The 16851-nt window shown below is 40.0% G+C and overlaps 1 protein-coding gene and 1 pseudogene across 1 annotated transcript in view; one reads left to right on the top strand and one right to left on the bottom strand.

Moving 5' to 3' along the window:
• The window catches only part of ZNF292 (zinc finger protein 292), a 99604-nt gene that overhangs the window by 70796 nt on the left and 11957 nt on the right, over positions 1–16851 (top strand). Inside the window, exons 6-7 of the mRNA XM_004696265.3 lie at positions 13673–13809; positions 15837–15978. Of these exons, the coding sequence (XP_004696322.1) occupies positions 13673–13809; positions 15837–15978 (279 nt within the window). The remainder of the gene's footprint in view (positions 1–13672; positions 13810–15836; positions 15979–16851) is intronic.
• LOC105978674 lies at positions 6895–10567 on the bottom strand (annotated as a pseudogene).

Genomic DNA, 16851 nt, shown 5'->3' with positions numbered 1-16851 from the left:
TAAATTATTATTATTTTGTCATATCTTACACTGTCCGACGTCTCCCTTCACCCACTTTTCTGTTGTCTGTTCCCCAGGGAGGAGGTTATGTGTAGATCCTTGTAATCAGTTCCTTTCTACCTTTCTACCCCACCTTCCCTCCACCCTCCCAGTATTGCCACTCTCACCATTTGTCCTGAAGGGTTCATCTACCCAGGATTCCCTGTGTTTCCAGTTCCTATCTGTACCAGAGTACATCCTCTGGTCTAGCTAGATTTGTAAGGTAGAATTGGGATCATGATAGTTGGGGGTGGGTGGGGAACATTTAGGAACTAGAGGACAGTTGTATGTTTAATCGTTGCTATACTGCTCGTCTCCTCCCCACGGCCCTCTGTAAGGGGATGTCCAATTGCTTACAGATGAGCTTTGGGTCCCCACTCCGCTCTCCCCTCATTCACAATGATATGATTTTTTTGTTCCTTGATGCCTGATAACTGATCCCTGCGGCACCTCGTGGTCACACAGGCTGGTGTGCTTCTTCCATGTGTGCTTTGTTGCTTCTGAGTTAGATGGCCACTTGTTTACCTTAAAGCCTTTAAGACCCTAGACGTTATATCTTTTGATAGCCAGGCACATCAGCTTTCTTTGCATTTGCTTATGCACCCGCTTTGTCTTCAGCAATTGTGTCGGGAAGGTGAGCATCATGGAATGCCAGTTTAATAGAACAAAGTATTCTTGCATTGAAGGAGTACTTGAGTGGCGGCCCAATGTCTGTCTGCTACCTTATTACTAAACCTATACGTATATGCACATAGATCTATTTCCACATCCTCATACATAAATATATTTACATATGTATATGCCTTTATTTAGACCTCTATAAATGCCCTTTGCCTCCTAGCTCTTTCCTCTATTTCCTGTAACTTTCCTCTTGTCCCACCATCACTCTCAGCCTTCATTTGGGTTTCATTAATTCCACTCGGTTACATTACCCTTGATCATGCCCTACCAGGCCTCCTACACCCTCCTCACCACCGATTTGGATCACTTGTTCCCTTGTCCCTGGGTTTGTTAACATCTCTTCCTTTTCCCCCACCTGGCCCTCTCCCGTGTCCCACTGGAACTCTTGGCCCATTGTTTTCTCCTCCAGATTGTTCATCAGCCTGTCTGACTTAGGCAGACCTGTGGAGATAATAACATGCACAAAAACAAGACGGAGCAAAACCAAGCAACAAAAGAAAACAGCACCACCACCAACAAGCCAATGACAAAAAAGAAAACATACAACAAGAAAGAAGAGCTTGTAGTTAGTTCAAGGACTGTTGGCCTTTAGGAATGTTTTCTGGTTGAGTCTGATGGGGCACCAAGACCTGGACCCAAAGTCTATTTTTGGTATTCCCTGGGGACTTAGTTTTTTTTTTTCTTTTTGGAAGCTAGCAGAGTATTGTAGGTTTTAGTAATAAGGCCTTTGTCTGATGTGTCATTGTTAAAGATGTTTTCCCAGTCCGTGGACTCTCTTATTACTCTCTTGGTGAATTATCTCCATGTACACAGGTGTTTTATCTTCAGTATATTCTATTTGTCAATTTGTGCCTCCTCTGTGTCCTTCCCTATTTCTAATAGTTATGTATTCCCCGTGTCAAAGTTCTCAAGTTGGTCCCAATTCCTTCCAGTTGATGGCCTTAATAGTTTGGGATTTTGCCTCAAGGTCTGTGATCCACCTTGAGTTTATTCTTATGCATGGAATGATATAGGGGTCTTGCTTCATTTTTCTGCAGGTAGATATCCATTTTTCCAGCATCACTTGTTAAAAGAGGGCATCTGCTTCCCATTGGATATTTTTTGGACCCTTATCAAAGATCAGTTGTCTGTGTATTGATGATTTTAATTCTGGGGTTTCAGTTCTTTACCATTGATCTGATGAGTATCTGTCATTGTACCAGTACCCTGCGGTTTTGACAACTGTGGCTGTATAGTATGTGCTAAAGTCAGGTAAAGTAAGCCCTCCCACTTCTTCTTGAGGAGTTTTCTGCTAATTCTGGGCTTCCTGCCTCTCCATATGAAGTTGGTAATCAATTTTTCCATTTCTTTGAAGAAAGATGAGGGTAATTGTATCGGGATTGCATTAAACTTATATAGTGCCTTGGGCAGAACTGACATCTCTACTATATTGAGTCTTCCAGTCCACGAGCATGGGATATTCTTCCATTTGTTGTCACTCTTTGTTTCTTTAGTAGTGTTCTATAGTTTTCCTCATATAGATCTTTTGTTCTTTTAGTCAGATATATCCCTAGATATTTCAGTTTGTGCTTGGCTATTGTGAAGGTACCTCCTTTTTTAATCTCCTCTTCTGTGGTCTTATTCGATGTGTATAGCAGTCCGATGGACTTCTGTATGTTGATCTTATATCCTGCTACTCCGCAAAACTCCTCTATTGCTTCCAGTATTCCCCTTGTGGAGCTTTTGGGATTTTCCATATATAAAATCATGTCAACTGCAAATAACGATAGTTTCACCTCTTTCTTCCCCAGGTAAATACTTTTAATGTCTTTTCTTTGCCCTATGCTGTTAGCTAAAACCTCCATTACGATGTTAAGAGTGGGGACAAGAGGCATCCTTTCTGGTCCCCTTTTTCAATGGGATTGTGTTAGTCTTTTCTCCATTGACTACCACGTTGGCTGTTAGTTTTTCATATGTAGCTTGTATTGCCGTGAAGAATTTTCCGTCCATTCCTATCTTCCCAAGTGTCTTAAACGGGAATTGGTGTTGGATGTTGTCAAATGCTTTTTCTGCATCTATTGATATTATCATGTGGTTCTTATAGTTTTTCATGTCATTGCGGTGAATGATATTAATGGTCTTTCATATGTTGAACCATCCCTGCATCCCTGGTATGAATCCCAATCCCACTTGGTCATGATGATTTATTTGTTTCCTATACCTTTGTATTCTATTGGCCAGTATTTTGTTAAGGATTTGTACATTGATGTTCATTGATGATCAACTATATTGGTCTATAGTTCTCAATTCTTGTGGGATCCTTGCCCGGTTTTGATATCAGAGTTATACAAACTTCCTAGAAGGAGTTTGGGAGTTTGCCATCTTTTTTTATGTTCTGGTAGAGTTTGTGTATGATTAGTGTTAGTTCTTCCCTAAATGCTTGGTAGAATTCTCCTGTGAAGCCATCTGGTCCAGGGGATTTTTTTGTTGGTAATCCCTAAGTTTTCTTTTTAGTTTGACTTATCTTCATAGAGATGGTAATTCGTGTATATTTTTAAATGTGTGACTTTTTTTAATCCTCAAATAAATTAGTAATATTTGAAGCTACATCTTAGAAGTTTTCAGCTACAATAAAGGTTTTTGTTTTTCCGTTTAGTCACTGCGTTAACTCTTTCCACCTGTACTTCCTTCTTTCAGCAAAGGTTTACACAGTAAATGATGTGTTCCCATGTTGCCACTTTGTCCGGGCTCATATGCATAATAGGATCCCCAGACCTACCCAAGATATGAGATGGAAAGAGGAGAAAGGAATCTTGAAAACATATTTGCATATAAAACCATTGCCTTTCACATGTTGTTATCTTTGGAATTTTTAGAGAGTTGACAAGTAAGATACAGATGGTCATGACAGAGCTTTTGAGTTCCTACTATTCTTCTATTTGAATCAATTTTCTGAAATGCTTAGAAATTTATGAGGCTTGGCGGTGAGCAAGACAGAGGTCTTGCCTTAAAGAAGCATACTTCTTAATAGGATGCCAGTGGCTTAAACGTTAGGTTGTTACTGAGTTAGCTTTGAAATTTTATTTGAAGTTGTTGACAATGATTTTGTTGTCTTAAGTAAAATCCAATAAAAGTCTATTTATATCTCCTTTGACTAGCAGATCTTACAATAAGCCTAAAATTGAATAATAGTAGCCCGGCCTGCTTTGAATCCTCCAGGAAAATGCTGTGTGAGCACCATGCATGCCTGTCATGTTAGATGAATTTTTTCCTCTTCTCATATTAGTTGGAATTGAGGCTTTTTGTCTTAAGTAGTGCTCACTCGGGTCTCTATCTACTCCATACACCCCAAATGTATAGATCACATTTGCAAAAAAAAACCAAAATTTTTAAAAGAAAGAAACTCACTGCCATCTATCAGTTTCAGCTCACAGTGGCCATATAGGACAGGATAGAAAAGAGTACATGTGAATCTACACATCCCTTATTTATTAAAAGTTGTTTGTACTTAGAGATTATGCTTGATTATTCTTTGTTTCTATAAATCAGCTTAGATGAAATGTTACCAGTACACTCCATAGTCAAATGAGCTAGTAGTCAAGAAATTCTTAACCAAGATTTTTAATGTGTTAGAGCAGCTAACCCTGATAAATGGCAGGAGCATGAGGTTGGGAGCAATGACTGTTTCCGCTGGATTTTCTGGAAGCAATACACTTTTGGGGGGTGGATAAGTAGTAAAAGTAAAGGTGACACTATTTTAGACCCAGTAATACTATTAGTTTTGTCACTTAAAAAGGGAATAAATAAATAAATAAGTTTTAAAATAAAAATCCTCTCGCTTATCTCTCCCTAACCACAATTTCCCATATTCCATTGTACTTCACACTGTCATTTAGTCAGTTCCAGCTTATAATGACCCTGTGGAACACAGTAGAACTGCCCCCATGGGATTCTAAAGCTATAAATAACAGAAGTATACAGTCCCATCTTTGTCCTAGAGTGGCTGTTGAGTTCAAACCACTGACCTTTGAGTTTAGCAGTGCTTAATAATTGTACAACTAGGCTCCTTTTTGCTCTAGTATGTTCCCATTATTATTAAGAATTGGACATTTAATCCTCTTGACATCTTTCTATACATATACATATATTTTTAGGTGCTAAAAATGTGCATACACAAACACTAGTTGTTAGTCACCATGTTTTCCTCTCATGGATATTTTTCCATGTTGCTACATATAGGTAAATCTTATTTTTTCTCATGACTACATAATTCTATAGTATAGATTTGTATTATATTTAACCAGACTGGTGAACATTTCGTTTGTTTGCCATCATCCTTGTTAGGAAAAATTTCTAGGAGTCGAATAGTTGGATCAAAAAACCAATACATTTAAAATTAACAAATTCCTAGAATAAAAACCAAATTAAGAAAACATGAAATTTCCTCATTCACTATGCCAACAATACTTAGTCTTTTTAATTTTTGCTAGCCTGAGGTTAAGCATTTAAGAGCTTTGTAGATGGAAATGGATATTTATTTGTAAGCATAAGATTATTCTTAAAACATGTTTTAAAGTAATACATTTTCAAAGTATACTTGGTATTTGGTTAAATTAATGAAAATATGGATAGAATTACCTTATGTCTCATGGGAATGATTTATATTATTCTCCAATAAAATGATAATGATGTAGATTTCAAAATCAGCTCATGCTAACTTGTTAAACTGTCTGAAAGGGATCTAGTTTGAGGCACAGAGAAGAATACAGCATCCATTTGAAAAGAGACCCTATGCTCAAATTGAAGCAAGAACAAACATTAAATTTGTTGTAACAAGTTTAACAAACATTAAACGCTTGTGTAGAAGAGTGGTGTAATCTGATGCTTTACAAAAAGTGTATGGGGAAATGCCCCCCAAACGTCAGCAGTTTACAAATGGGCACTTCATTTTAAGAAGAGGTAAGGCATTTTGATGTTGAAGATGAAGCCCATAGCAGCAGACCATCCAAATCGTGTTCATGCCCGACGAAGCAGGACCTGTGCTGAGTCGCAGAAACCCTCGCCAACACCATGGAAGTATGCAAGCTTTCTACTTGTTGGCCTGCTAAAACTGTTGCACCCGGAGCAGCTCCGGACAGGAGCAGAGCTTTTCATAGAAACTCCAAAGACGTTGGTCCAAGATTCTAAAGTGTTTCTAGGAAGAATTGTAGCAGGAGATGGAATATGACTTTACCAATATGATCCCGAAGGTCAAGTACCAAAGCATTGGCTACCAAGTGGGCCAGTCAAGCGCAGAGGTCACAGCAACATTTTGGGAGGACATTCAACGCATTTTGTTGGCCTTTTGGAGGGCCAAGCAATGGTCACATCTGCTTATTATGAGGATGTTTTGACAAAGCCAAAGCTCTAGAAGAACAATACCCAGGAAAGCTTTCGCAGAGAATACTTCACCACAAAAATGCTCCTCTGCACTGTTCTCACAAGCAAGGGCAATTTTACAATCTTGTTGTGATAGGAAAATAGGCAGCCTTAGACCCCTGATTTGGTTCCTTCTCCCCCGCCCCCTCGCTGAAAACACCACCACCCCACTCAGCCAATCTTAAAAAAATGTTTAAAAGATAGCCAGTTTTCCTCAGTTAATAATCTACAAAAGACTACAGGCATGGCTACATTTTCAGGACTCAATTGAGTCTGATGACTGACACCATCACTAACAAGTGTCTTGAACTTGATGAGGTTTATGCTGAGAAGTAGTTTGTATGCTTTATTTTTAATTCTACTTTTCCATATATTTTTTGAAAACTGGTGTGTCTTTAATAAGCAGAAAAGTATCATTGATTTGTAATATTTCATTCACAGTTTTAAGTTTTGTAGTACTTAACTTTTTTCTCATTTTTAAAAGCAATAGACAATTAGGTATTGGATAGTCTTTATCATTGAAGTTGTTGGTCTTTGCTTATCTTTGAGGTCACCCCAACCCTCTTTAAGATACTTGCTCTAATTTAAAAACTTGTTCCCATAAACTTGTTGCAAAGCTTCTGTGATTTGGGAATATGCCTGCTTAAGTTTTGTTTTAAAATGTGGAATTAACCCTGACCTTAAGATGCCGTTGTTTTCCCATTGCCCCCAAAATCCCTATTTTTGAAGACTCGTTAATGAAACGAAGACAAGTGGTGTTACTTAGAGAATTTGTACTTAGCCATCTATTTACACAAATAAATATTTAGACACATTTTTGGAAGACACTTTTGGAATCCTAGTAGTAATACAAAGGGACTTTTAAAAATTTGTGAAAATGGAATATACAATAAGGGAATGTGTTTATTAAACTTTTGAAGCCCTCTTGTGCTTTTTAATATAATCCTCATATATAATATAATGGTAATTCATATATTATTCTACTTTGGCTGTGTGTGTGTGTCTGTGTGTGTGTCTGTGTCTGTCTGTCTTGGCGGGTTTATTTTTACACTGGAGGCTGTAGTGCCCAGCCGCGGCGTAACGCCTCTACAGAAATTCCCAATAGAAGCGGATGACGTATTGAGAGGCTGCCTGGGCTACGGCCAGCCACTGCTAGAGCTGGGGGCTGCGGGGGTGGGGGTGGCGGCAACACGCTGGTCAATGCTGGGGGCACGTCCTGGACCCACATGCCACACAGCCTGTAGATCCAAGAGGCCCCCCCACCTCCCACCTCCCCGAGGGCACGCAGCAAGTCCCCAGGCCTTGCGTGGCCTAGGCAGCTCACTGCTCTGTTGCCAACCGAAAGATTGGAAGTTTGAGTCCCTCCACCCAGAGTCCCCTGGGGAAAAGGACTGGGGGGTTGACTTCTAGAAAGCCCTGGTGGAGTGCGGTTTAACCCTCACACAAGGGGTCGCTGCTGCCGAGAGCGGACCTGAAGGCACCAGTCCGGGGCCCCTTTACTTCCTACTCTACAGGCTCTTTGAGCGGAAGAAGAAGGGTTGGGGGGACGCAATTCTAGGAGGCACAAGACCTGCAACTCAGGGTCACGGAGTTGGTTCACACTCAGCTGCAAACCATAACTATGTCAGGTTTCTGGGACAGTAAACCTTTTTCTCCTTTTCCCTGTGATGGAAGGGCTTATGCAGGAAACTAACAGGTGACAATGCAGGTGAGACATGCTCAGGTTATACAGCTGTTCAGTCCAGACGTGTACGCAAAGTTCCTTCAGGGCTGCAAATACCTGCCCAAAGGAGCCCTGGTGGTGTAGCGGTTAGAGCTGGGCTGCTAACTGCAAGGTCGGCAGTTCAAAACCACCAGCCAGTCTGAGGGAGACAGACAAGGCTTTCAACTCCCCATAAGGGATCCCAATCTTAGGAACTCACAGGGACAGCTGTACTCTGTTCTATAGGGTCACTATACTTCAGCATCAGCTTGATAGCGGTGAGTGAGAATATGTGCCTAGGAGGCAGGCCGCTCCGCTGTAGGCCTCAGCCTGAAGGCGTTCTGCTCCACCGCAAGCCCGGCTCCCCCATTAAGTGCCCAGAGACACCCCACTCCACAAGCCAGCTTCCTGCCTCAAAGCACTCAGCTTTACTTGTTCTGTGGCCTGGAAACCACCACGCTTCTGAGCCTATGTATCTTTACACGAGCGGGCAGTCTCATCTTTCCTTGGACGAGCAGGTGGTGGATTTGAACTGTGACCCCTGTGGGCAGCAGCCCCGTGAAGTTCAGATGGTCTGGCAGCTTTGAGATCCCAACTTGGGAGCCAATGACCTGTAGCGTCCACAGGATTTGAGAGATTCTGGAATTTTAGAGCCACAGTCCTTTGAGCCTCAAAGGGTTAAAGAGCCCTGGACTCCACAGACCCAAATCGTTCATGCCCTGCACCCCAGGGTTCATAAGAGGTCCGGATGGGAAATGCTCTTGGACACCAGTTGGCCCAACCTGGTTTCTTAGAGAACCTGAGGCTGGGTGTGGCCCTCACTCTGGCGGGGGTTGGGAGGTGGGTTTCAGAGCCCGTCCCCCCACCCCACCCCATGCCCATCCTGATGGCAAGCTGCTACTCCTTTCTCCCATCTCCGAAATTGGGCTTCCCTTTAAGATTGCTTCTCTACTCCCCCAGGCTCCCAAGAGTTTCTGTCGTTAAAAAGTTAGAAAATGGTCTTTTGGCAGAGAGGAACACAGAGAACGGGCGGCATTCCAGGCTAGGGTGGGTGGAGGGGCATGTGTGCTACCTCGGCATTGGAGTAGAGCCCCTTGGTGGTGGACTTGCAGCTTCTGCTCCGCACTGTCAAGCGCAAGGTCAGAACGGCCCAGGCCTCCTGGGGGCGCGAGAGAAGGTGAGGAGTGAGGCGGGATGCTCCTGTAAGGTGACCAGACGTCCCGATTTTAAACAATTTTTCCCGCGTCCCGCGGCATTTTTTAAAAAGTCGCGATATTTGGAAAGAATGCACGACAAGCTAGGGTATGCGGTTTTCGGCTGCCGTATGGCTATTTCGCCAGGATATGAGTTTTATCAATGGTGTCCCGCTTTACCAATGTTAAAATGTGGTCACCTTACTTAGGTGACTCAGACCTTTTCCTGCTTCATTGTGGGGCCCAGCACAAGATTCCCATCAGAGTCCAGAGCACAGGTGACGCAGCAGAAGAGGGCTCGCATGGGCAGGCACACATGCATACACCAGTGCCATGCAGGTAGCATTCAGGCAACAGGCCAGGAGGGAGCCAGCATCACTGACCACCTGCAGCACCACGTTGATGGAGGTGCGGGGGTGCAGTACCCCCAGAACCACTGCCTCGCAGGTGTTCCTGATCAGCCGCTCCTGGCTTTTTTCGGCCACACCTGGAAGCCTGAACTTCGGCCTCAGGAGCACTTCCAGCTTGGCCTTATTGAAGATGTCCTTGCTGACCTTCACTTAGGCAGTCCGGTACACACCTGCCAGCACTGCATCGCCTTGTAGGAAAGAGGCCGACCATCTGGTCAGGACAGTAGATTCTGTTCGCAAGCAAAGTGCCGAGACCAGCCTCAACCCGCGTCTCAGCACGGATCTGGGTATCTGTCTGCATCTCCCACCACAGTGCTAGAGGCCCCACGTGCAGCTCGCGCAGTAGCTTTCGCCCAGCCTCTACTTTGGCTTTTAAAAAATTATTGCTCATTGATTTTTATGTTAGATTTATCCCACTTTTAACTATTTTAATTCAAACATTGCCATCTAGTGGAAAATCAAGGTTATCAGGGAACAATAAAATTTACTTCATTAGTATGACTTTAAAAAGTGAGTTATTGTACCAAATGTTTCTTTTGATATATGTATAGAAATAAATGCATATTGCTATTCACACACACATACTAATTAGGTATTTTTTAAGGATGGTGAATATAAACTAATGTAATTATTAGGAAATTTAACTTTTTCATATATATCCGCACACCACACATTATAAACCATTTTATAATGGCTTAGATTTTAGGGGGCAGTGGGGGGGGTGTGCGACAACAACAAAAAAATGACCAGACCCAAAATAAATTAGACTTTCAAGAAGTAAGAACTATTGTTAAGCCTGAAACATCTCAAAGCAATATTTAGCCATAGATGGCCTCAGTATGCATATATATTATGTAAAGTGCACAAGATTTTAACGCTAGACTTGTATTAAAATCTAACTGCCATTAGTTATGTGAATTTGAAAGTAGTGTAGCCATTGAGTCTTATCTATGGAAAGAAATAGTGATAATGACCAAACAAGCTATTAAATGGGTTAGCCATGCTGCTCCTTATTAACATGGCACATAGTGAGAGGTTGCGCTTCTGTGTTCGAAGCTCTGTTGGTTGCAGTGGTAGCGCACTGGACTGCGCTCTGCAAAGTTCACAGTTCGAAACCACCAGACTGTGGGAGAAAGATGGGGCATTCCACGCCCGCGCCAGTCTCAGCTACTCACAGGGGCAATGTTGTGCCGTCCTCTAGTGTCGCTGTGAGTCAGCATCGACTCGGTGGCAGTGAGTTTGGTTTGGGCCTTTATGCTGTGTTAGAGGGAACATAGGGTGCTCTTAGGTGGTAAGACTGTGTCTCACATTCTTTAGATGTGTCATCAGGTAAAGTAGATCATTGGAAAACAGGAAGACTCCCCACCCCAACAAAATGTAGGCACAGTGGCTATAGTAATGACTTCAAATGTAAGGAATGGTTGTGAAGATGAGGCAGCATTTCACTCTGCTGTGCATAGAATTGGTATGATTCCAAAGAGCAGCAATTCTTTTTAAGGGGACTTTATATATTTGCAAAAGTTGGACAATGATTAAAGAAGACCACAGAGGATAGCTGATACTTTGGAATTATGGTGTTAATGAAAAATATTGAAAATACCCTGAACTGCCAGAAGAACAGGTCTATTTTGGTCAAAGTGCAATCAGAATGCTCCTTAGAAGCAAGAAGGGTGAGACTTGTCTCACATGCTTTGGATATATTAAAGAGATCGGTGCCCTTGACATCATGCTTGGTAGAGGGTTAGTGAAAAGAGGAAGACCCTCAACAATAGAGTGTAACTGGCTGCAATAATGGGTTTAAATTATAACAGGTGTGAGGACGGTGCAGGACCAAGATGGCGCAAGACTAGGCAGTGTTTTGTGAACATAGGGTCGCTGCGCCTCGGAACTGGCTCATTGGCACCCAACAGAAGTGGCATATTGGTCAGAGCAGTTGGCTCTGAAGCCAAAAGGCTGGCTGGCTGAATACCCCAGCTACTATAGGGGAAAAGATGTTACAGTCCGCTTTTGTAACGACTTAGAGCTTTTCCCTCTTACTGGGTCACAGTGAGTCAGAATTGCCTCAACAGTAGTGAGTGTGCTAAGGGAATTGTTTTGAATATAAATTTAATTAATAGGTGAGCGATGTGATGAAATGGCAGAATCATGGAAATAGAATGTCATTCAGACATGGTTTGATTTATGGCTCCACCCTTAACTGTTTTATTTGAGCAAATTATAGAACAACTTTTTGTCCCAGATTCATTATGTATAAAATGATAATACCTACTTAGGAGAAAAGTTCTTGTTGATACTTGAAAACTCTCTTAGTATAATAATATATGTATGTATGTATATATTTACATATGTATGTTACATTTTTATTCCTTAGTCCTTTTGCTTGTTTAAATGTCATTTATATGAGAGTTTTCAAAAAATCATTTTATTGGGGGCTCATACAACTCTTATCACAATCCATATAGCCATCCATTGTGTCAAGCATATTTGTACATTTGTTGCCATCATCGTTTTCAAAGCATCCTCTTTCTACTTGAGCCCTTGGTATCTGCTCCTCATTTTTTCCCCTCCCTCCCCCACCAACCCTTGATAATTTATAAATTATTATTTTTTCATGTCTTATACTGACCGGTGTCTCCCGTCACCCACTTTTCTGTTGTCCGTCCCCCAGGGAGGGGATTATATGTAGATCATTGTGGTCTGTACTCTCTTTCTCCCCCCACCTTTCCCTTAACCTCCTGGTATAGCTACTTTCATTGTTGGTCCTGAGGGGTTTATTTGTCCCAGATTCCCTGTGTTTCCATTTTCTATCCATACTGGTGTACATGCTCTGGTGTAGCCATATGTGTAAGGTAGAATTGGGATCATGATAGTGCGGGGGAGGAAGCATTCAAGAACTAGAGGAAAGTTGTATGTTTCATCGGTACTATACTGCACCCTGACTGGCTCGGCTCCTCCCCTCAACCCTTCTGTAAGGGGATGTCTAGTGAGGAGACTTTTAAAAGTTCTTGGAAAATTGCAATTAAAACATTAATGGAATTTTCTCACAAACTTTTGGAAGCTCTTTCATCCGTAGTATTTAGAAAGAGGTAGGCAGAGTGCCCCCAGAAGTATAATAGGGAAAGAAGATTGCACCCAGGAATAGCAAGACGTGGGTTTTGGTTTTAACACCACTAACTTCATATGCCCTCAAAGAAATCTACTGTTGAACACAGACATGCTCTAGTCTTTTATTGTCCTAGGGTTTTCTAATCCAATGTAATGGCTATAATGTAACCGCTGAATGCTGCCATGCAGCTAAGATCCACCTGAAGGTCACCCTCCTCCTCATTTAGCTATTTAATAGATTCTTAGCACATTGTATTTACACACACTTTTTGTCTTACTCAAAAATGGATGAGAAGTGATAGAAAATCAGCCAGGTGGGCCTCTGTTACCTCTATGCTACATTGGTTCTGATGCACTGTATTTGCTCAGCAGTTGCTTTTTAATTGACTTTGGAATCAACTTTTTTATTTCGTGGAACACTTAGTGATTTGTGATTGTATGTTGTTTGTCATATCCAATGTCGTATATAAAGTGTACAAAGTTTTATATAGTATATCATGGTAGTAAAGTTGTACACTTTAATTGTTAAATAGAATAAGCAGTAGATAAAAATGCATGATTAAATTAAGCAAGTTGCTATCGTCTAGGTTTTACTTATGCCAGCATGGCTTTTGAGAAGTTTTGAAATGTAGTAAATTCATATATGTGGAAAGAGAAATAGTGTCACTCTGTAGGAACTGAGGTGAGCTTAATTTAAAAGTGGTATAGTTGCATAAAATGTTTTATATTACTCTTATTTTTCAGATAAATAGACTTAGTTTATTGGCTTATGTATAATAGGCCTCTTTATTGTCTTTCTTTTTATTTAAATCCTTTTAAAAATCACTGGATAAAAGGGAAAACTATTAAGTACTACATCTTTTCAGATTTGCTTTATGGCTGGGACTGCTTGCATACAGTCTTTACATATCAATGAATATTTTGAAAATCCATGAAAAAATTCTCTTGTGTTAATATTTTTCCAGATTTGTTATATTAGCTTCTACTGTATTAGACATTTTTAAAACTGTAGCAATGACCAATTATGTACTAATAATATATGAGTGGATTAAGTTTTATTCATTATAGTGATCAGATATGAATTTTTAATTAGAATTAAATTGGAATACTAATTTATGAGAATTTTCTATATCCATTTTCTTTAGATTTCAGACGTTGATTGCAAAGATGCACTGGAAATGATATGTAACTTAGAATCTGAGGGAGATGAAAAAAGTGCTCTTGTTTTATGTACTGCATTTTTATCACGTCAGCTACAACAAGGAGATATGTATTGTGCCTGGTGAGTTGATTTTCTTTCTTTTTAAAAAACTAATTTATTAAATAAGAATACAAGAAAAGTTAAGAGAATTTAAATAATTTAGGAAATTATTTTTAGTATCTTTTAAAGTCTTCAGGATAATAAAACACTGATCAAGTTATTTTATAGCACTATAACCTTTCTGTGTTTTTATGTTAAGGACCACACAATTCCTTAGCCTACCAATAGTGATCATCTAGTCAAGGTGTTTTGTAATGTTGGGTGGTAAAAGAAAGATTTGCTTTGGCTGATGGCATAACAGAAATTTTCAACTATACCATTAGCATCCTATGATTGAGTGTGTGTGTTCCTTGTTTTTTATCCCACCTCTGGGTATCGAACTCTTAGCTGTAGAACTAGCTGCTTGTTCTATGTGTAGAAATACAGTTTAATTTACAAACCTTGTTATATGTACTTTTGGGGAATGCTGCAACTGGCAGAGATGTTAATTAAACAACCAAAGACTAAAAAAGAAAGAAGGAAAAACACCTCACTGTCACCGTTCATTTCCGAATCGTGAGGAGGCTATAGGGCAGGGTATAAACTCTTGTGGGTTTCTGAGGTTAACTCTTTACAGGAGTAGAAAAACCTAATCTTTCTCCTTCAGAGCAGCTGATGGTTTTGAACTGCTAACCTTGCAGTGCAATTAGCAGCTCAGTACATAACTACTATGCTACCAGGGCTCCCACCAGGTGTGGGCTGGGCTGGGTTGGTGAAGTGGTTTACATGTTAGACTGCTAACTACCATGTCAACAGTTCTAAGCCACCGGCTTCTCCAAGGGAGAAAGATGAACCTTTCTACTCCATAAAGAGTTAGTCTCAGAGTTGCTCTAGAAATGCAGGGGCAGTTCCACTTGGCCCTATAGGGTCACAGTGAGTAAGCATTGGCTCAGTGGCACAGATGAGCACTTCAGACCAGCAGTCTTAAATTACTGTTAGCTGAAACCATTCATCTAACTTGCCAGTCACTGGTATTATGTGGTATATTATGGAAAGCAAGTAGAGTTTCCAAGGGATAACATAGCAGTAAATATTAATGATCACTAATAAACTAATGTTTTAAATGGTTTTGAAAATAACCTCGGAGTCTGAATTTTACATAAGGCTAATAAATCAGCAGTCTATTATACATGTTTTAGTGAAAGGATGTTTAAGAAACTGTGTTAGATAAGCAGTTGAGAACCAACTAGGGACTGAGCAAGGGCACAGTTGGAGAATGTGAATGGTAATACACTGAGATAAGAAAATCAACTAGAAAGCCAGCGAATACAGTAAATATTCCAGCTTAAAAATTAGATAAAGGCTTCCATGTGATTGTGCGGTCTGAGGGGAAAATGTTGAAGAAGATACATTCTGGATGAAAATGGAGAAGTCTTTTAAAGAAGTAGAGAGGTGGGAGTGGTCATGAAGTACATTTTTGTGGAAGTTCATCATGGAGAATGGAAGAAAAACGAAACAATAGGTTAAAAGAAAGCTCATCACCTCAGTTGGATTATTAGAAATATATTACTGTGTTGGAAATGAGTTTTGAAATTACTTTTATTTTTTCAAATGTCTTGTTTCGTGATTATAACACAGATGAGTTAGATTCTTTATGTGGGTTCTGTGTCGTTTTTCATCTATTAACCCTACTGGTTGCCTTTAGATTTAAGGTGAAGTTCAGAGGTAAATTTTTTTTATTTTTAAAAATATGACATTGGTGCTTTGTACCTTTTATTATATAAAATTTGAGAGGTAGCTCATAGTTACCATTGTATAATTTACTTAAACATTAGATGCTTTTCTGGTGCATAATTCTGCGTCTCTACTACATGAAAAGTAATGATTAATACAGCTATAAAGCTTCATAATTTCATTTAATCTTTGGAAAAGTAGAAACTAATTTTGTATTTTAAATTTTATTCCACATGTGAACATGGAATATAAGATCAAAACTAATGGCAAGACTGATATATACAGTCCATGTTTATTACATATCTTTTTCAAATTAATTTTTGTACTTTTTTTAGGGAGCTCACTCTCTTTTGGAGTAAATTACAGCAAAGGGTAGAACCATCTATACAGGTGTACCTGGAGAGGTGTCGTCAACTTTCTTTGTTAACCAAGACAGTGTATCATATTTTCTTCCTGATTAAAGTTATTAATTCAGAGGTAAGAACAATCCATTTTTTAGTTAAAAATTAATTTTAATAAAACACTTTAACTTTTATTATTTTAGCAGCTCATTCAGTGTTTTGTTTTGTTTTTTGTTTTTTGCTTACTTCATGGAGTACTTTGAACTTTAGTTTTCTTTTAGCCCTTTAAGACACTTCATACACATGCTTGATGTGGCAAATGAGGGCCAATAGCATACTCTTCACCTAAAGAAAAATAATACTCATCACACCTACTCTTTAATCACTCATCAGATTTGCTTCTTGGTGTTATACTACTTTGATAGCTTTATAGAAATTTGGAAAATGTAAAGAATAGGTGTCTCCTGTTGTAAGCATTATGGTAGATTAGATTATCTGAAAACCCACTTATGACAAGACTTCCAGAATAAGCTATGGTAACAAACATCTTTTTAAAAGCATATATAACATCTGAAATTACAAGGTAATTATTGACATTTTTAGGGCCTTAAATGAAGTGGAACCTAAAAGCCGGAGTAGATTGGCTGCACTGATGCTATGTTTCTGGCTTGGTAGGGATTGAGATATGTTGCTGCTTGCATTGACCAAGAAGTTTGAATTTTAATATTCTCACATGGACAGGATGCATCTATATTGGGATAGGAGATAAGACCTTGGGCCCACTCCAGGTAGAGAGCTTGAATTGAAGGCCTTCATAAAGCTGGCAGCTGTGAAATTCTATAATTTCATTGAAAAGGTAGACAAAAAAAAAACAAATTGGAATCCATATCATCCGGAAGGAGAGATCAGAATCCAGTGTGGAGAAAGCAGTGGATGACCATGGGAACCCGAGATTCATTTGTGGAACTACACAGGAAATAAGCCCCTGGAGAAGTCCCCTGTCTACAAT

The sequence above is a fragment of the Echinops telfairi genome, unplaced genomic scaffold (genome assembly GCF_000313985.2).
Source record: "Echinops telfairi isolate 266 unplaced genomic scaffold, ASM31398v2 ScPeMD7_3533;HRSCAF=4204_0, whole genome shotgun sequence".
Classification (NCBI taxonomy): Eukaryota; Metazoa; Chordata; class Mammalia; order Afrosoricida; family Tenrecidae; genus Echinops; species Echinops telfairi.
This window is presented reverse-complemented; position numbering and strand designations above follow the sequence as displayed.